The following is a 22158-nucleotide window of genomic DNA, read 5'->3' as shown; positions in this document are numbered from 1 at the left end:
TTTGATACAACAAAATGGCTTGCTAGACCACCTTCAGTGAGTAATTAAGAGTCAGCCACAATGGTGTGGGGGGGTCAATGCCCCACGTAGGCCAAACCCAGGTAAAGACGGTAGCTTTCCCCCCCCTACACGGTACAAGTGAAGCGTTGCATTTTACACCACTCAGAAAGCTTCACAGTTACTTATGCTGAAATCAACTTTCTTTTATTATTTTCAGGTATTTTCCAATTTAATTCAAGTTCTCAGACTGCAATGGGATCTGAACTGGATCGTGCACAATATTCCACTGCAAATGTGAAGCCGTGAGTAACTTATTTTCGACAACAAGCTGGATCTACTGCACCCCAGTCAATTTGAGATTTGCATCAATTCGAGACAGGAATGCTACATCGTGCGATACGTCAGAGAGGGATGAATAGAAAGTTCACTCTGGAGGGAGGGAGGTGGGACGAGGTGGAGGGCGGTGGGACGGGGTGTGGGGGGGAACTGGATGATGAACCACCACATCACCAAGAAAGGAGGGAGAAGAAAGAACGGAACCACTCCAAAATATTGCAATCAATTTGAAGAAACCCTGGACCATTTTTTAAGAAAGACACAAGTCCTACACTATAGAACTTTAATACAATTAAATGATGGGGCCCTTTATTTTAAAAGATTAATCGAATTCCAATTTAAAACATTTGATATTCCAAAACTATTTGAAACATTAACAGGCCGTAATTTTTATAATTATGTACTCGCCTTTATTTTTTTGTAAACCTCACAATTGTTTTAAAAAAGAGACCTACTATTGGATTTACCTTTCTGTGTCGCTTACAAGTCGCAAATGGTAAGCATGCTTAATTAAAATACAGATACTGAGATATATGGTTGGGGGGAGTGTTATTAATGCCATAATATCTTACATTGAAAACCCCCTTACGGCACCACCTACAGGTATAACCAATATTGCATAGAATGTGGGTGGCCCATTTAATAGATGTTAATACATTCTGGGTTTATCGTTTCATAGAGAAAAGTAATTTGGAAAGCAGGGAGATAGAGTAGATTTGAACCTGGCAGTGTTTCTACAATCCAAGCCAATTAGCTGGGCAATGAAAAGCTGAGACACCACAACACCACCGCTGGCGGGAGGGTATAATGGAACCTGACAAATTAACGTGGACAGTTTCCAATACAAATCGGGACTTGGAAATTTCTAATGGGATTGCAACGGTTGAAGAAGGCAGCCCACCACCACCTTCTCAAGGGCATCTAGGGATGGGCAATGAAATGCTGGCCTAGCCAGCGACACGACAACCATATCCTGTAAAATTAATTTTTAAAAATTGGGAAAGTGGGCAACTGGACGATTTCTGACATGTTACAGATGAGCAGAGCAGAGCAAATGATACATTTCCTGAGATGGAATTGATTTGTGTTTCAAGAAATAGCCACGTTTTAGCTTCAATTCCTGGCTCGCAAAAGTGTCCGGAGTGAGAAAACCCATGTTTTATGTACCATACACATTTTAATTTGTGGACACAGTGCAACCTAACGTGGAGCATATAGACCCCTGACTGTACATGTTCAACTTGACTGCATTCTACACCCCGTCTCGCCTCATCGCCCTTTATAATTATACTTGATGCCTTGAATTTTGTCTCTGGCCAGTGCGCTATTTCACATGTACTTCACCTTTCCAAAAGGTGTAGCTGGAAATTGCACAGAATTCTGCTGCCTCGCTGTCCTTCACTGTCACAAGAGAGAACCTGTGTTGAATAAAGATGCAACCAAGCAAAGTGCAATTTTCTTATTTTCAATCATCATAGTTGTTGCTCGCGGGGCTGTCAGGCCTTTGAGGAATATCTGATTTTCAATCAGAGCACAGTTCCCTCTGTAAATCCCACTGCTATTCTCCCGGGCAACATGACAATGATGGATGAACTAATGAGAAGATGGTTAAAATGTGAAAGTAGGCTAGCCAGATGAAGCCATTGCTGCAGGTTTCCTTATTTGTTGCTATTTCAAATGGACTATCCAGCTGCTGAAGTGCTTATGCACAGAACGTCACATCTGGGAACAAACTCAAATTGAAGGGGCGGCTCTGCTTTTCTGCCCATATGTCTTGAGTTCTGGGAAGTCACGGATTCATGCTCAAGATTTGCCTCTTAGGAGCAACCTTTCTCCAGTTGGGTTGTCCCAGATCTGGGAATCACTGTGGCATTTCCTGTGTCTGTCACCTCTTGTGCTGATCCCTGGTTTTCATGGGGCTGTGACAGGTTAGTATTTTCACACATATATGTTCAGCATGTCTAGCACTAAGGTTAGCATACATTGTGGAAGGGGATAGGGGAGGGAATGGGGAGATAAAATTATCAAATGTTGACCCAAAGGACTAATTTCCCCCTCCAGGCCCAACATGCTCACCAACGTTGTTCTTAAACGCCTTGGTTAGGAGCAGCTCCTGCTGTCCAATAGCATAACAGCCTAGACAATTCTGGATTATCAGTATATTTAATTGGAGAGAAACAAAATAGACTTGCATTTATGTAGCACCACTAACGGCCAATGGACATCCCAAAGTGCTTTACAGTCAATGCAGTACTTTTGAAGTGTAATCACTGGCGTGAAGTAGGAAATTTGGTAGCCAATTTCCGCATAGCAAGATACCACAAGCAGCAATGTGATCATAACAGACAACTGAGGGACAAATATTGGCCAGGATGCAGGGATAAGTCCCCTGCTCTTCTTCAAAATAGTGCCGTGGGCCCAGAGAGGGCAGAAGGGGCCTCGATTTAACATCACATCCAAAAGGGCACGTCGCACTCCCTCAGTACAGCACTGGCGTGTTGGCCTTAATTTTTGCACTCGACGCCTCTCGTGGGGCTTGAACCCACAGCACTCTGACGCAGGCAAGAGGACTTCTAACTGAGCTGCAGACAGCCTCACCTGAAGGCCACAGACAGGCACTTTCCAGCAGAGGCTACAGTGGAGTAATCAAGGAGGAACCCTGACATTGCCTGGGGCAGAAATGAAATGAAATGAAATGAAAATCGCTTATTGTCACAAGTAGGCTTCAAATGAAGTTACTGTGAAAAGCCCCTAGTCGCCACATTCCGGCGCCTGTTCGGGCAGGCTGGTACGGGAATTGAACCATGCTGCTGGCCTGCCTTAGTCTGCTTTCAAAGCCAGCGATTTAGCCCTGTGCTAAACAGCCCCGAGAAGCCAGTTGCAGGGACCCAGCTGCAGAAACTGACTTGAGCACGCAAGGCGCAAGATAAATGACTTGAAAGTAAACCGCACTTACAAAGCAGCTTACATAACAGCTGTTCAGACAAAGCACCCATTTTATTTTATTTACAAAGTCTATTCTGTTTCTTTCACGCAGGGAAATTGATAATTAGTATTTGCTCCAGCAACAATTATTTTGCATAAGAATAAGGGGCGAGATTCTCCGACCCCCCGCCGGGTCGGAGAATCGCCGGGGGCTGGCGTGAATCCCCACCCCCGCCGGTTGCCGAATTCTCCGGCACCGGATACTCGGTGGGGGCGGGAATCGCGCCGCGCCGGTTGGCGCCCCCCCCCCCGCGCGATTCTCCGGCCCGGATGGGCCGAAGTCCCGCTGCTAAAATACCTGTCCCGCCGGCGTAGATTAAACCACCTACCTTACCGGCGGGACAAGGCGGCGCAGGCGGCCTCCGGGGTCCTTGGGGGGGGGGGGCGCGGGTCGATCTGGCCACGGGGGGTGCCCCCACGGTGGCCTGGCCCACGATCGGGGCCCACCGATCCGCGGGCGGGCCTGTGCCGTGGGGGCACTCTTTTCCTTCCGCCTTCGCCACAGTCTCCACCATGGCGGAGGCGGAAGAGACTCCCTCCACTGCGCATGCACGGGAATGCCGTCAGCGGCCGCTAACGCTCCCGCGCATGCGCCGCCCGGAGATGTCATTTCTGCGCCAGCTGGCGGGGCACCAAAGGCCTTTTCCGCCAGCTGGCGGGGAGGAAATTAGTCCGGCGCGGGCCTAGCCCCTTAAGGTTGGGGCTCAGCCGCCCAAGATGAGGAGCATTCAGCACCTTTGGGGCGGCGCACTGCCCGATTGATTTGCGCCGTTTTGGGCGCCAGTCGGCGGACATCGCGCCGATACCGGAGAATTTTGCCCAAGGTCTTTAAGGTCTTAGAAAAAGGGGTTTTTCACAGTAACTTCATTGAAGCCTACTTGTGACAATAAGCGATTTTCATTCATTTTCAGGTCAGTTTAACCAAATTAGAACTGGCAATATGAGGGGAATTTCTGAAGCACACTGAATGCAACTAGTGAAGATTTAACATGTTGGGATACTAATCTGCTATGGTCTTGTTTGTGGCATTACATTAAACATCAACTTTGTTCTCTGGTTACTGATTCCAGCCAGTTGCCCACTATTCACAGGCTATACCAGTCAATCTAATACCTAGTTGACCTACTTAAGTCTAAGCTGAGCTTTCAATCCTATAGCCTCTCCAGCGCCAGACTACCTATGCCCACCTCCATAATATCACCTGTCTTCACTCCTGGATCACTATGCTCTCCTAAAATCCTCATCCATGGTTTTGTCACATCCAAACGTGACTATTCCAATGCTTTACTCGACCAGATTCCATCTTCCACTCTCCATAAATTGAGCTCACCCAAAATTCTCTCAAGTCTCATTTGTCCATCAACTTCATCCTTGCTGAACTACATAGGCTACATCCACCTACACCTCAATTTTAAAAGTTCTCACACTCCTGATCAAATTCCTCTATACACTCACCTCTCCCTGCCTTTGCAACCTCCTCCATCCAGCCCAATAAGTTTCCAAGAACTCAGTGTTCCTCTAGTTCTGATTTCTTATGTATCACCCACTTCCTTTGCCCACCATAGGAAAGTCTGCACTTTGACAGCCAGCCAGGTACTGTGCTGTTAGATTTCACCTTGGGGGCGTGTGAAGGATGGGAGTCATCCATTCTTAATCACTGAGCATTGGTCCCTGTTGGACGTTGTGTGGACAGCAGGCAAGCATGTCACTCCCAAGCTTGGCTGTGAAACCCTTCTCGCTACAGTCAGCGTCTGGATTGACACGAGGAATGGTCACGTAGGTACTGGATGTACTCGAGGAAGGTTATCGCCTATGACTGTATCTCAGTAGAGCTACAAGGAGGAGTAAATATTTGGGATGTGGAACTCGCAACTGCAGGACATGTTTTTAAAAAATAAATTTAGAGTACCCAATTCATTTTTTCCAATTACGGGGCAATTCAGCGTGTCCAATCCACCAAGCCTGCACAGCTTTGGGTTGTGGCGGCAAAACCCACGCAAACACGGGGAGAATGTGCAAACTCCACACAGACAGTGACTCAGAGCCGGGACCAAACCTGGGACCTCGGCGCCGTGAGGCAGCAATGCTAACCACTGTGCCACCGTGCTCTGCAAGACATGGTTGAGGCAAACCTCTAAAATGCATTCAAAAGGAAACTAGACATGTACATTAGAAAAAGAAGATGGAAAGCTATGCTGAAAGTCGGTGGGGGACGGGGGGGGATACACGTGTGGAGTATAAATGACAGCACTGATGAGTTGGGCTGAATGGTCAATTTCTGTGCCAAATATCTGGTGCAATTCTATGTAAGCCTGAGAGTGAAAGAAGCCAACAGCAGAGTTCCAGGATAAAGAATGTTCCCCAAATGACCTTGTCTTCTTAAAATTAAAAAAAACCCTGTTCTGAAGCACAGTCACGTCTGTATGATGGGGAAAGTCTGCAGTTCAACATTCACTGTAACAGCTGAAATTTAGACATTTGCCAACCCGTGTTTGTAACTTTAACATTACAAGAAATGTGCCTGTTGGCAGGGATATCAGTGATATGCTGAATAGATGTCACTGTCTGTGCCTTTTCTTTGAGTTATGGGAAGCTGCTCTGAACTGAGAAAGTGCCTCGAAGAACAGTGGAATGAAAGATGCAGGGGAATTCTCCCATTTTGGGACTACATCCCGTGTCGGGGGAGGGGGGGGGGGGGGGAACATGGAGGCCGGAATTCTTCAATCTGAGTTCGTCCCACCACCGCTGCCAGCGCGGATGGTGAATTCGGCGCTCAGCCAAAGCTCCAATCACTGGGGCGGGGCCGGAGCATTTCGCCGGCGTGAACAGACAGCGGATTCCGGCCGTAATGTTTCCCGCTGCGGAGGCCGGTGGGAAACAACGCCAAATCCTCCAGTCCCGACCTCATTAATTATGCAACTGGGTGTTTCGCATCATATCTCATTTTGGGGAAAGCCTGGTGCGTAGTCCACCGTCGTATTTGGGCGTCAAATTGAAAAGACGCCCAACATCACCGACCCACCATTGAAGAAAGAAGGTGGACCTTCTGAAGATGAAAATTGATCTCCGGAAGCACTCGGAGACTGGAAGATGGATCTCCTGTGAAAAACGATCGATCTCCAGAACCATTCTGGGGCTGGAAAATGGACCCCCTCCAAAACCCCGAATCTGGCAGTTCTACCACTCAGGGCCGTCCGGTGCAGGGTTGCAGGCTTGTTCCATCCCGAACTCCAGAGGCAGACCCAGGCATTCTTCAAGTGAGCCCCGACACCTGCACACCACATTGTCCCAAACGTGTTTCGCGGCGGTGTGCTTTCCCGCCGGTGCTGCGGAGAATCGAGCGAGGGTGGAAAATTGCAGTCAGGCCTTCATCTGCATCTGATTGGTGAGGCGAAAATTAGTTTCTCGCTGGACTCCAGCAGGTTTCCTGACCCGCCATGGCGAGCACATGTGGAAAATCCATTGTGAAATTCGAGCCGGCGTGAAACTGATTTCTGGACCTTCCGCCATATTCTCCAACCCTCTGACAGAGAACCCTACCTAGGGCCACTCCACCACCCAATGCCCCAATTCCCATAACCCTACAAAACCTGCACATCCTTGGACACTAAGGGGCAATTTAGCATGGCCAATTCACCTAACCTGTACTTCTTTCGACTGTGGGAAGAAACCGGAGCACCCAGAGGAAATTCAGGCACACACGGGGAGAATGTGCAAACTCCGCACAATCACCCAAGGCCGGAATTGAACCCGGGTCCCTGGGGCTGAGAGCAGCGGTGCTATCTACTGTGCCATCATGCTGCCCAAATATCAAACATCAAAAGAGCATTTGCAAGATGCATTAGGAGTGGATCTAAAATTTTGTACCACAATCACCATAAATCTTTGCCTTATTCGCTGATAGTGTTAATCAACTCTGAATCAGAGGGTCAACCAATGGCCTTTCAGCTTCAAAGGAGCAGCAGCCCGAATGGATAGTATAGGAGAGGACATTTCAAAATGGAGGTGACCTCTGACAACTGAAATTTAAAAATAACTTTTGTGGCCTGACCATAATTGTGACGGTCTCTAGGCCTACCTGAAATGTCCCCCAAACCCCAGTCTTCCACTGGCAGGGTCCTCCAAGACGTTAAACTGGAGGCCTCCTGCTACCCACCCACCCCTGCCACTTGTGGGAACCTGGATGTTGAGTGGAAAATCCCAGTTGGCTTCTTTTAATTGACACAAAGTGGCCGATATTGAGCCATGTTGGCAGCCCAGATATAGATAAAGAAAAACAGCAATCCTGGTATCGAGTCCAGGAGAACTCCACTATGTTTCCTATCATTCAACTAACTACATATCTATGCTGTCACTATCCCTTTTATTCTGTGTGCTTCAAATTTGATGGTAAGCTCATTGAGTCTCTTCACAAAACACTTTTTTACGGGGTATGGGGCTCAGGGTGAATTGCAAAACAAGGGGCGGGATTGTCTAATTGCCGACGCCCAAATCGCGTTCAGTGATCCGTCGGAGAATCCTTTTTTACGCCGAAATCGGGGGTGGTGCTGTTTTTCGGACGCTCCGCCCCTCAAAAATGGCGTACTCGAGGAGTACGGCACACGCCATTGGGACGACCTCAGGACGTCACCTGAGACCCTCCCTTGATGCTCTGCCCCCGATGGGCTGACTTCCCGATGGCGTGGGACACGTGTCTTCTCAACTTTCGTGAATCTGTCGTGGCGGCTGTGGACTGTGTCCAGCGCCACCATAGGCAGGGGGGAGGGGGAGTGGCGTTCTGCTGGCAGGGGGGACTTCGGTGGAGGCTTGGGGGACTGGTGGGGGGTGGTCCGGGGGATTACAGGGGGGCACTATCTGGCAGGCCGGGTCTGCACGCAGCCGGCGCCATGTTGTACTGCGCGGCCGTCGCCATGTGCATGCGCAGCCATGGACCCGGCCATTCTGCGTCCATATCAGCAGGGGCTTTAAGTGGCGTGGCTGCTAGCCCCCCACCGGACGGAGCATCGGTGCCGGGGTGGCGCTGACGTTTTGGTCGTAAAACCAGACGCTTCCTCCGGACATAGCCGCAAAATCAGAGAATCCAGCCTAAGGTCTCACTGGCGAGATTCTCCTTCTCCGAATCGCACAATATTTTGCACCCACATCGCCGATTGCACTCGTGGAATCTCAGCACAAGAGTCAGGATGGAGCTGAGGAACCGGCATGCAGGCTGGGGTGGGGCTATTTTTAAATCCCACCCTCCTCCGTTCCTAACCCCTGCATTCTATCCATACAGGAACTGCGATGGAATTTCCCAAAGTCAGGCACCAACAACTTGCATCGATATAGTGCCTTTCACGGAGTGAAATGTCCCAGGGGGAGGCGACTTCAATCCTGCAGCTCAAGATGAATCCAAGTCATGGGATGAGAACAGACTCAGCATCTCCCAATCACTGCCAGATTTTTGCTGAGGGACATTTTGGCTTGGTAAAGGAAGGTGCAGTTGCAAAGTGATCATGTCCTATTGTACTCCGTGGCATCATGTTGTCAATGTGCTGACATTCCAATTGTCACTTTGAAGAGTGATGACCGGAAGTTACCTGGCTCTACTGTGGCAGAGATTGAAGCAGATTGTGTCATTTTCACCTCCGACTGCAACTTATGAAACGAACGAGCAGCAGAGAATCAACAAAACCTTTGCTTACTTTTAAAGCAGGTTGATGGAATGGTGATTTGTCCTTTATATGTAACCCAGGAAGGTCAACAACACATTTTGACCTCAAGAGGAAGCATTGTCATGCCGGTCTCACTTGCATTTATATAGCGCCTTTAATATAATGACGAACCCCATGATGCCTCACAAGTTAGACAGATAAACAGAAGTTTGAGGTAGGCTTTAAAGATTTCCTGAAGGGAGTAAAGAGGCAGAGAGTTTTATGGAAGGAATTCCAGAGTTTTGGACTTATGCAGCTATAGACATGGCTTCCTAAAATGGAGAAATTAAATTATGGAGTATGCACAAGACCAGAATTGGAGAAACGCAGAGATCATAGTTTTAAAATTGAGGCATGACCTGACCAGGAGTCAAGGTAGGTCACGAATTCATATTAATCTTTATTTGACCACAAGGTTGATTAAAATGGGCAGCACGGTAGCACAGTGGGTAGCACTGTTGCTTCACAGCTCCAGGGTCCCAGGTTCGATTCCCGGCTTGGGCCACTGTCTGTGCGGAGTCTGCACGTTCTCCCCGTGTCTGCGTGGGTTTCCTCCGGGTGCCCCGGTTTCCTCCCACAAGTCCCAAAAGACGTGCTGTTAGATAACTTGGACATTCTAAATTCTCCCTCAGTGTACCCGAACAGGCGCCGGAGTGTGGTGACTAGGGGATTTTCACAGCAACTTCATTGCAGTGTCAATGTACAGTAAGAAGTCTTACAACACCAGGTTAAAGTCCAACAGGTTTGTTTCAAATCACTAGCTTTAGGAGCACAGCTCCTCCCTCAGGTGGACGCTCACCCCAGTCCAACGCCGGCATCTCCACATCAGTAAGCCTACTTGTGACAATAATAAAGATTATTATGACAGGCATGAGAGATTTAATTCTCATGTCCTGTGCAATAAGGTGCTGGCTTAGATAAGGTTCTGACCCGTAAAATCACTGGCAAAAAACTGGCAGCGGAAACAAAAGAAAGGGCTCAATATTATCCGTTAATAAATAAGAGGCATTAATTTCTACATTAACTTTGTGCACGATAACCGGCAGTGGTACAATGAATGGATCTGAAACAGGCGAGGATGAAGCTAAAAAAGACTTGGGAAGTCTTTGTAGACTCGAAGTTCTAAAAGACCCAGCCACTGCAAGGCGGCAATCAACAAAACTGATAAGATGCTGACCTGCAGCATTCAAAAGGGTAGAACACAAGTCGGAGGAGGAGGTCATGATCAAACCATATGTGACTCTGGTCAGCCTGCGCCCCGAGTCCTGCGTTGAGTTCTGGTTACTGAGACACAATGGAAACAGGGCAGTAAAAAGCCATGAAACTGATCCCTAGTGTCAAGAGGTCTGAGTTATGTGGAAAGAAGTGTGACCTCTAAAGCTTAGCAAAAAGAGTATCTGAGAGTCGACCTTATTGAGAGATATAATTTAGAAAAGGGAATGGAAAAGCTATAACCAGAATATTGTTTGAAAGTAAGCTATAAGAAAGGAGTTCAAACCAGCAAAGAACAAATTTAAGACTGACATCAGAACATTAAACTTCACTCAAAGAGTAATCAATACGTGGAATATTTTCTCAGATGGAATGGTAGACAAACGTTCTGGAATCTTTTAAGAAGCCTGCAATGGAATTGGGTTCTGCTGGAGAGATATGTTAAGATGTGTTAAATGGCCATTCTAAACCACAACTTTCTTGTGATTTTAAGAGCTGTAAATGCAGGATGCACAAAAAAAATAAACTGCAAATGAATAGGCTGTGTGCTACTAATCACCTGAAGCATCGAATGACTTGCACAGGTGAATTTCGATATTAATGTTTCAACATGTCTGTTATGCAGAGTATATATGTAGGCTTGTGGACAAACAAGGTTCTGTTGCTATCAACAGTCTTATCGACAATAACCGTTTTGAACAATCAGCCCAACAATTACAGCATGGCAGAAAAATGTGATAATACTTGTGCTTTAAAGGGATATGCACAATTACCCCTAATCCAGGTGTGACCGTGCTTTGGAGTAAATTATTAACCCATTATCACTGTGATTGCCAATTCCGCCATCACAACTACCCCAGGTAGTATGCTGTGAGCATTTTAGATGCAGATCAGGGATTATTAATGATGTGGAGATGCCGGCGTTGGACTGGGGTGAGCACAGTAAGAAGTCTTACAACACCAGGTTAAAGTCCAACAGGTTTGTTTTGAATCACTAGCTTTCAGAGCACTGCTCCTTCCTCAGGTGAATTCACCTGAGGAAGGAGCAGTGCTCCGAAAGCTAGTGATTCGAAACAAACCTGTTGGAACTTTAACCTGGTGTTGTAAGACTTCTTACAGGGATTATTAATACAGAGAACTGGTGAGGATCCTTATCCTCTTCAGACTAATGTGGCGACTTTCATCGTATCCCACAATGTGACAATGAAATGTCGAAGTGTCGCATTGTTATCATTTGTTTTATCAGTAGTCAGTGTTATACACTGCAACCTCTGTAGTTCACAAATACCAGTTGCCTGGGCGTTTTTTTGAGCAGTGATAATGGCTCTAACCTTAATGGCATCATTTTAGTCCAGTACGTTGGGAGTAGAAACATGGCAGGTACAGTGGTTAGCACAATTGCTTCACAGCTCCAGGGTCCCAGGTTCGATTCCCGGCTTGGGTCACAGTCTGTGCAGAGTCTGCCTGTTCTCCCGTGTGTGCGTGGGTTTCCTCCGGGTGCTCCGGTTTCCTCCCACAGTCCAAAGATGTGCAGGTTAGTTGGATTGGCCTGCTAAATTGCCCTTAGTGTCCAAAATTGCCCTTAGTGTTGGGTGGGGTTACTGGGTTACGGGGATAGGGTGGAGGTGTGGGCTTGGGTGGGGTGCTCTTTCTAAGAGCTGGTGCAGACACGATGGGTCGAATGGCCTCCTTCTGCACTGTAAATTCTATTCTATGAAATTTAGATAAGTGAAACAGTTTTTTATTTCTGCTTTGTAATGCTTTATCACTGTTTTAAGTGCCAGGTAAATATTTATATCTGAGTTGTTCGGACACTTGTGGTTAAGACATTCTAATGTCATTCTATAATCCAGAAAATTCCAGAATCCAGCAATGACACAGTCCCAGGGATTGCAGACTGCGGAGGTTACAGTGTATAACATCAGTGGCATCTGCTATGGTGAGACGAATATTTATGTTGAAAGTAAGGCAACAGTTCCAGTTAAGGCACTTCAGGGGTTCAAGTACCATAGGTATGCTTGCTTTTTAAGCTGGTCTTGAAAAGACACTCATTTAAGAGTTCCCACACGGTGCTGGTGTCTTTGGGCTTAGTGATCTAACTGAGAAGAGAGACCCGACAGATTTGTGCCCTCTGCTTAGCTTCCATGTTCACCGGCTTACATTCCAACTGAAAAGTCATCCACAAACCAGGTGGTTTATATTTTGGATAATGGTAGAATTCGACATCTGTGCTCTAATGTAAAAGCAGCTTGCACCAAGGTGCCTGACCACCTCAAATACTCCCATCAAGGGTTTACCTGGTCATTGTCTCATTGCCTGCTCTACGCACATTGGCTGATAGGCTTCCTGCATTGCAAAATTGATTTCATTCAGGCACTGTGCATTCAGAGGATTTTGGTGACCATGGACTGTTCCGTGATGGCAGCAGTTGGCATCACCTTCTGCAGCATGGCTGGCCAGGGAACTGTCCCGCTCTAGAACATTGACACTTCAAAAATACTTCTTCGGCAGAAAAAAGTGGCTTGGGGTGTCCTCAGAGCATGAAAGGCGCTGTGTAAATGCAAGTTTTACTTTGGTCCTGTTGATTAGACAGCGGCAATATTCTGTTTCCCATCCAATGAGGAATTTAGGAGCAATTTCTTTATGCAGTCAGTGCGTAGAGTCTGACATTCGCTTTAAAAAGGGAGCAACTGAGGCAGAGAGCAATGCATTAAAGTGGATGTTTGATGCATCTGTGAGGGAATGGGAAATTGGGAGACATGGCAGAGAGGCAAGAGGTAACTAGAATGGGAGAAAGCTTGTATGGAGTTTAAACACTGGCCCAGACCAGGCGGGTTCAATGACTTGATTCTATGGGATAGATTTTGTGTGCTTCTAGATTGAGATGTCCAAGATGCACTTTCCCGAATTGCACTGCTGCGTGTCCCACAGAACCAAATGTATTGATAAAATTTGAATTTACATTCCCCATACACTGGTTGATATCAAGCTATTTTGATGCTTTGTTTTAGCATTTATTATGTCGTATTTATTCACCAATAAATCAATAGCAACCATGTTTCAAATCTCCAGGAACCCCAAACAGCACAAAAGTGAATGAGAATTGTGATCACAAATGGGTCGCGTTCCCTGGACCAGATTACAGGGCTTAGTTCCTGCAGGTTAGACATTACATCAGTCGTACATTATGTTATAACTGACAGGAAGGATAGGTTTTACTTAAAAAAAAACAAAGTCTGCAAATTGAAGGAACAAAGATAAAAATGGCGTTGCCCCGTAAAACTTCGAGACTCCATTTCGAAGTCCGTTGTTCACGTTTGCCACATGTTTAGCTGTTTATGTTTTGTATAATTTTGATCGTGACTGCCTCTCTACACAAACCACGGTGACCCCAATCATGCAAAGCAAGTTCTTCCCAATCCGAGAAGCAGAAATTCACACAATTTGCAATTTGGAAAGGCAAAGGATTGAAATATCAACAACTGTCAGAAAAATTAGATGAAGAATGTAATGAATGTCATTATTTGCCCAAATCACCTCTTATCTTAAAAGGATTTTCTTGCGAAGAAGGTTGAATGTTTTCGAAATTGTTTGCATTCTACAAACTTGTGCTCTTTACTTGTTCAGACTGATTTTAGAGGGTCTGGAGAGATGACTGACTCGGCAGAACAATCTAAACCTATAATAACTAGGAAGCTATGCAAACACCTTTAAACAGCACAGACTGTCCGTGTAACAGCTAGGGTTATGTTACAGCTTTTCAATGGCATTGGGATGCAGCACCACCATGGTTTTAACCATTTGAGAGTTATTTTGGATTAACTTTACTATAATACATGAAGAGAGTCATGTAATCATTTTTCACTGACAGCCTGGGAGCTGAACAGACAATCTTTATTACGTCCACATTTCTGATGTCACACATGCAAATTTGTTTAAAAGTTATTCATTTGAAAGTGTAGATATTTCAACCAGTGGCCACATAGGTATACATATTTAACATGCATATTTAACACACAACTTTATCTTCATTTTGAACAATTAACATCTATCTACATAAGGTGCACAGACCGACAAGACAAGTGTGTTAAGCAGTTGAACATAGACATCACTGGGGTTACTACCACTGTACTGATTAGTTATTACTACCATCATATGGGAGGTCTTGTGGCGCAGTGAGTAGCGTCCCTGCCTCTGAGCTCCAGGTTCGAGTCCCACCCAAGGCTTGATGGCCAAAGAAGGTGTGTTTGTAACACGGCCAAATAGGTTGAGTATGCTTGCTACACACGCCAATGACAGGAAGGAAAAGCGGGAGAGAATCCCGGTCAGCCTTTGGCAACAGGTTCGCGATGTGTTCCAGGATAAACCTTGCTGTGGAAACAGATGAAAGTCTGCCTTGCACATCACTAGGCGCGGGAAGAGAAACAACAACGAACCAAGTTATTCATTGGGACAGCTCGTCACCGAGTGTGGGATGATTAATTTATTTCACTTGTTAAGGCTGGCCATAACCTACTTACAAAATTTATTGCTGGTGTGTTTTCTGCCTCACCTTGTGGCGTTATTAAACCAATGTCCTGTCTGCCCTCATGGGTTGGATATAAAACGATCTCAGAGGACTTTTTCAAAGATGTGTGTGGAAGTTCTTCCTGGCCAATAATTATCACGCAAACAAGAGAGATTATCTGATCAGTATCACAATGCCTTTTTGGGATCCTTGTTGGATGCAAAGTGGCTGGTGCACTGCATACATTGTAATAGTCACCAGAGTGCTCTAAGGTGCTGTAGCGTACTTTAGGATGTTGTGAGGTAATGAGAGGCTCAATATAAATACGAGTCCCTCCATTAACATAACTAATGGTCAAAAAAATACATGACATTAAACTGATAATCTCACAGTCCTCGTCAGTGCTAATTCGCAGCAGCAGAATTACAGGGAAAAAACAATGTGATCCAGTGTGTCGTCATATGAGGAACAGTTGAGGACTCTGGGTCTGTACTCGTTGGAGTTTAGAAAGATGAGGGGGGATCTTATTGAAACTTACAGGATACTGCGAGGCCTGGATAGAGTAGACCTGGAGAGGATGTTTCCACTTGCAGGAAAAATTAGAACCAGAGGACAGACTAAAGGGACGATCCTTTAAAACAGATGAGGAGGAATATCTTCAGCCAGAGGCTGGTGAATCTGTGGAACTCTTTGCTGCAGAAGGCTGTGGAGGCCAAATCATTGAGTGTCTTTAAGACAGAGATTGATAGGTTCTTGATTAATAAGGGGATCAGGGGTTATGAGGAGAAGGCAGGAGAATGGGGATGGGAAAAGTATCAGCCATGATTGAATGACGGAGTAGACCGAGTGGCCTAATTCTGCTCCGATGTCTTATGGTCTTAAAGCCTGTGACATCGGCAGTATCCTGGGATCATTTTGGTGCAGCTCAGGGGTCACAAAAACAGAACTGGAGAAGAGCTTGTCTTCCTCAAACTAATGCAGCTTTTAGCATATCCCACAAACCCATTTCACAGAAATCAAAAAACCTTCAGCATAGAAACATAGGAAATAGGAGCAAAAGGAGGCCATTCAGCCCTTCGAGCTGCTCCACCATTCATTATGACCATTTTTGAAAATAAATTTAGAGTACCCAATCATGTTTTTTTCCAATTAAGGGACAATTTAGCGTGGCCAATCCACCTATCCTGTACATCCTTGGGTTGTGGAGGTGAAACTCACGCAGACACGGGAGAATGTGCAAACTCCACACGGACACAGTCATTATGATCATGTCTGATCATGCAACTCAATGGCCTAATCCGCCTCCCCCCCCCCCCCCCTCAATATCCTTTGATCCTCTTTGCCCCAAGTTCTAGATTGAACTGCTACTTGGAAACATGCAGGGCTGGATTCTCCACTGTCATCCTTCTCCATTCCGGCGGCAGCACACCCACGCCTGGGAATTTCCCGACAGCGAGGGGCTGCCCACAATGGGAAATCCCACTGGCCGGCTGGCGGGACGGAGAATCCCACTATCGGCGGGGGTGCGCCACAGAGGGACGGAATCTCCCCTCCCCCCCCAACTGTTTTCTGTGGTAGCGGATTCCACAGGCCGACCATTCTCTGGCTGAAGAAAATTCTCCTCATCTCTCTCCTAAATGGTCTACCCCGGATCCAGCAGCCCAAACACTGTCGATAATTTCTCAGGCCACCCCACAAAACAACGTCTGCCGTTATCAATGGGGTCGCAACCTTTCTCAGCGTCCCAGCTTCATCCCTTAACATCCTGACTCAGTGAAAAGGACCAAAGTAACCATTATCACTCCTGTGTGGAATCTGCTTCTAGGTCATAACAACGTGCAAAAGAACCACTAACCTGTGACCTGCAGAGATTGTTTCCAGCCCTGGACCATAGAGATTTACACCACAGAAGGGCAGCCATTTGACCTACTAAGCCAGCTATATCAGAGAGCTCACACCTCAGCCCCTTACTGCCTGCCTTTTCCCCATCCAACCCAACCTGGGGATGTCAACTCTCTTACCCCCTATGTCCCATTCTCTTGTTCTTAACCGCCCCCCCCCCCCCCCCCCCCCACAAAACCACCTCCAAAAGAAAAACTCTTTAAAAACCTTTCACACACCAGTTCACAAACAGGCGAGCACCAATAGTGTAAAGAGATTGTTGGCCTTGGCGAATTCAAGTAGGCCGTCAGCGATTGTACAGGTCCCACGTTACCCCCACCTAACACCGAGGTGAGGCATTGAGATCTGATGTAGAGCTTGCCTCGGATTTGGGTCAGGTCATGGCAAACGGTCAGGTTTAGCAGCAGCAGCCCAATCTTCCCGTAGCAGGGCACTGGGAGCACAGTGTGTGTGTGTGGGGGGGGGGGGGGGGGGGGGGGGGGGGCGGGATCTTACCCCCGGGCAGAGACAGACTGCAGGAGCAGCAGGAAGGAGTGAGGGAGTCAGGGTCCAGCAGAGGGAGCCCTCGCAACGTCTAAAGACGCCGGGAGCCGCGCACTCTCGGGACTCCAGGTACAGAAGTGCTCACCGCCGGCTGGGCTCCTGGACACGAGTCCCGGGCATGCGGGAGGGCAAGCAGCTAACCACCAGCAAGGCTTCAATGCACCCGGCTCGATACCAACCAGCACCCCCTCCTCCCCGATCACCTTTACAGCATCAGTGAAGAATCATCTGTATACATTTATAAATAAAACATCTGAAATAGAAAATGACGATAAGGACAAATCCTGATGAAATAGAGAAGGAAATGAGCTTTAGGAGAAGCTACAGGGGGGAATCTGCAGTTAAAAGAACCCCCCGGGAGTGAAACTTTCTCAATGACAGCTCAGAACTTAGTTGGAGAAAAAGTTTATCCAAAGTTTTGTTTTAAAGTAAACTTTCGTTTTACCTGTTGTAGGTTCTTCTTTGGTCCTCTCTCTCCGGCCCTTCCTCCCCTTGCCTTTTCCTTTGCCCCTCTGTTTCTTTTCGGGCATTTCTCTTTCGGGGATTTTATTGAAATGTATATTTGTTTAAAAAAACAAATAAAAGTTCTATCGGAGTGAGAACAAGAAAGATGTTCCTGCGAGGAGGTGGTGGTGTGTGAGGCTGAAGCCGGATTCGATGCCTCTCTGCCCTGGGCTGTTAATTGTCCCCTGTTCCTGCTCCTGTTCCTGCTTTCTCTCTCTCTCCTCTGTAACTTTGCTGCAACAACCGAGCGGACTGAATGAAGTTTTTTCTCTCCCAAGGCTTGCTGTTTAAGCGGAGATTCATCCGCCCACACAAGATTTGCCACACCCTGTGACACTGAAGTGCAGGCACTTGGGGCTAATGTTTGTTTTAATAAACCTTATGGTGGGGTGGGAGGGGGCTCTGGGAGGAGGAGGGGGGAGGGGGGGTGTCCATCTCCAACCTTCCAGGATGAGCATGTGTGTGTTTTAAAATGTACCATGAATTTCTTGAAACATTGCGAGATGTGCAGTGACTCATTTATACTCGCGCCTCTTGGGATTGTCTGGGGACTCACCTAAATGTACCTTCTAACAGCTTAAAAACTCGGCCTGGAGTGTAGACAGTTGTACTCTCACCTAAACTTTTACTGCTGGAATGGGCTCCCTTCACCAAACAGGCAGTGGAGGGGAGGGGGGGGGGGAGAGAGAGAGACAGAAAGAAAGAGATGATTTAGATTTGTTTAAAAGATGTCTTATTTGTTCTCTCCCCACCAGCCCAAGGCTATATGTGTGTGGAACTGGGCGAATGCATTCACCCAGGGCGCTGACGCTTAAATAAATCCCTTTTCAGAGGCAACTCCAAGGGACTGCCTCCTTCCAAACGCAGAATCTATGGACATGGGTCCTCCTGTCCCCAGCGCTGGCTGCACTTTGCTGCTTTAGGCAGAGTGCAATTTGGCCCGGACTGGACCGGGCAGGTATTTCTTGGTCAGTATCAGTGAGGGGGGGGGGGGGGGGCAGCAAATCTAAATCTAAAACAAAAAACACACAGTCATTCATTTATTTCACATTAGACGCAGCCGGGACTAAAGTTCTGCTTTCCTTTAGCGGCTGGTAGTGTTGATTGGGGAAGCGGCTGTAAGTATCTATTTGTCAAGGGTTTGAATGTGAATTTTAAGCGTTGGATTTGGTGCGCAGGTTGACAGCTAGAGCACGGGTTTCCTTTGTTGTATTGTGTGTGGGGCAACACCGACTTAGCTGCAGATAAGCCACCCAAAATAGCCCAATTTCCAACTGAAAAAAACACAATTCCTCAGCATCTGTCGTTGTACCGACAACATGTGTCATGACATCACCAAGTTCCTGCACTCCAAAGCAATTTAACGTTTAGCTCCCAAACTGCAGCCCTGGGTTTAGTTCTTATTGTTGTTGTTAGATAGTTTGGCATTGGGAGAGGAAAACAGGAAAGGTAGTGACTTTCGATAAACTCTGCTGCCCACTCACTGCCTCAGATTCCTTCCTGAGCAATAACCCGTCACGCCATCAAATGATTCTTTTCCATGGCCCTGACTCCCCCACCCATCCACCTACCTCACTCCTATTAAACACACTGGAGTTATTTCCAAGACTTGCAGTTCCTCCTAGTTCAGGGAGGCTTCACTGCCCATTGGATTAGTCGTGTGTGTGCCAGTGGCCACTTTGTAAATTGACCAACTGGAGCCCCACTAGTGGGTAGCTCGCTCATAACCTCTCCCTTAAGTCTTTGATTGAAGACCGTGGTTGGCTGAATGCCGACGCCCATGGGTTCTGTTGCTGCCCAACAATGCACACACTTCTTATTGACTTTTTTTAACTCCTCGGTGTGCCTTCATGTGTGAGAAGGGAAATCCTGCAAAGGAAACTCTCCAATGTGTCTCCAACTGGCAGCAAATAGAAGCAAAGGAGTAGGAGGTTGTACACTGCACGTGTCCTATTGAAACCCTGACAGATGGTGCACTCATTCTACACCGCCTCCCACAGGGGGAGCTAAGCAGATACCATTCTGCCAGAAGCCCTACTTCCCATGAATTCATGCGACCTGGGCCGCTCCTATCAGTTGGTTTTTGATGTTCTGACCTCAGTTATTTAGCTTTATTTGTCTGCCAGCCTAGCACATATGTTGCGAATCTACACTCCTCCAAAGCCACCTGAGACATTTCCCATACATACTTTATTAAAAATAAACTTAGAGTGCCCAATAATTTTTTTTCCAATTAAGGGGCAATTTAGCGTGGCCAATTCACCTACCCTGCACATCATTTGGGTTGTGGAGGTGAGACCCATGCCAACACGGGGAGAATGTGCAAACTCCACACGGACAGTGACCCGGGGCAGGATCAAACTCTGGTCCTCAGCATCGCGAGGTAGCAGTGCTAACACTACGCCAATGTGCTGCCCCTCTCATATGTTCAACTGAGATCACATGGCCAACATTCATTATTGCCTAGTGTTAGTATCAAGAGTCACGGGTCAGTTATAATGTGGCCAACTGCAAAGGAAGGTTTCCTCCAAGTTACTATACAGTATACTGCTCTGCAGGCTAGCCTAAGAATCAAAATTATTAAACAGTCACCCTTGGTGAAACAACTGGAGATAATACACATCCTATCAGCTTGGATGTTAAATATTGGTGTCACATGTGTCAGACTTATTTGCTGTAGCATCCAATGCGTTCCAGAAGGATTTGGATCCACCTTCAGCATTAGTTTGCTTAACAAATAGGGTTTAACTTCAGCATTCAAGTTCAAATCAAAATCCATCAGCTACTAATGTTTTACAATGCTGAAAATAGCAATCAGTAAAAACAGTCAAACGTATCTTTTTTCAATGGGTTAGTGAAAGATCTTTGGCAGTGTAGAGCAGTGGGATTAACATGTGCTCCTGAGGGCAAGGATATAGGTGAACCCCACAGTTTTTAGTATGGTAATCCATTAGTTTGGTGGTGGTGATGGTGGGTGTGACAGGGAGGGAATTCATCCATCAAAGATGTACTTCTACTCCCTGCAGGGAAGAGAGAGTTGTTGAAGACCACTCTTGCACCTCTCTTCACTGGCCACTGGCAGTGTTCCATTGACAGATTGTTGGCAAGCTGTTATCCGCTGCCTTTTTGAGGTGAGTTGAATGTCACAGTGAATCGAAGAAGAGAAATAATATTTTGTGACCCACAGGGAATGGGATGATAATAATCAACTGTACTTTAGTATGACAGAATGGATTAGTGAATGGAGAAAAAAATGTGCAAACTGAAAACTATACACAAACAAAAGTTTGCATAAGTGGGCATTAAGATGTTCTGAGAAAGAAGTTGGAAAAGGATTGCAGTCTTTCCACTGGTATTTTACTTCTGGAGCACTTTTTGTTTTTAGATATTGTCTAATTTTTCAATAGGCTATTGGAACTTTCCCCCGGTAGTATTAGGGGAATAGTGAAGATATTAATAATAATCTTCATTAAGGCTTACATTAACACAGCAATGAAGTTACTGTGAAAATCCCCTAGCCGCCGCCACATTCCGGCGCATGTTTGGATACACTGTGGAAGAATTCAAAATGTCCAATTCACCTAACAGCACATCTTTTGGGACTTATGGCAGGAAACCGGAGCACCCGGAGGAAACCCACGCAGACACGGGGAGAACGTGCAGACAGTGACCCAAGCCGGGAATCGAATCTGGGACCCTGGTGCATGACCCTGCAGCTCTTCATCAACAAGTGGTACTCCAGACACACGTAGCCACCCTGTCAACCTCACCTCAGCCTGCACTCATAGGATATCAAATGCAGGTAGCTGGTTCTAACACAGTGGATCCCTCCTGATGTTCCTTGAGTCACACAATTCTCTTAACCTCCCCTGCTTCTTGTGCGATATATGTCCCACCTCTACCATTTCTGCAGTAACATTACGAATCACATTCCTTGTTCAGTTAATATCAGTTCTGAGGTGATGTTCAAGCTAATTCTTTCTGTTGATATCCCTCCTTATTTCAAAGCGTAATTCCACCCTTATGTCACTGGTGGCACTGTAAGACCTTAATTAAAGGTGTAATTGCAGCGTGACAAGTTTAGACAGGAAGTATCTGTTTAAACGTAGACATAGAAATTTAAAATAGAAAATTTGAATGAAGTGTGTGCAGATGTACTAATTTTAATATATTATTTGGAATCGCAAAGTACTTTCTGTCCCTTTCCAAGAATGAGTTTTCCTTGTCTCGCTACTTAACTTTTCTCCTTAAATCCTATCCTTTAACTGATCATCTGTCCTAATACCTCCTTATTATGTGGCTCGGTGTCCAATGATGTTTTAAAATGCCACTCTGAAGCACCTTGGGACGTTTCAGTATGTCTAAGCTGCTACATAAATATGAGTTGTTGTTGTTAACATTGGCCACAGTCGTCAAGTGCATTTTACAGCAAAATCGAAAAGAGTAGAGTGAGATACAAGCTAGTCAACGGCTGCC

At 46.4% G+C, this 22158-nt stretch overlaps 1 protein-coding gene across 2 annotated transcripts in view; it reads right to left on the bottom strand.

Moving 5' to 3' along the window:
- Positions 1–17982, bottom strand: part of nrg1 (neuregulin 1) — a 226915-nt gene extending 208933 nt beyond the window's left edge. For both annotated transcript variants that reach the window (XM_072495412.1, XM_072495411.1), the window contains exon 1: positions 17624–17982. In XM_072495412.1, the coding sequence (XP_072351513.1) occupies positions 17624–17708 (85 nt within the window). In that variant the 5' untranslated portion in view covers positions 17709–17982. The remainder of the gene's footprint in view (positions 1–17623) is intronic.
- Between the last annotated feature and the right edge of the window lie 4176 nt (positions 17983–22158).

Source organism: Scyliorhinus torazame, chromosome 3 (assembly GCF_047496885.1).
Source record: "Scyliorhinus torazame isolate Kashiwa2021f chromosome 3, sScyTor2.1, whole genome shotgun sequence".
Lineage (NCBI taxonomy): Eukaryota > Metazoa > Chordata > Chondrichthyes > Carcharhiniformes > Scyliorhinidae > Scyliorhinus > Scyliorhinus torazame.
The sequence above is the reverse complement of the archived record's forward strand: the minus strand, read 5'-3'. Positions and strand labels throughout refer to the sequence as shown.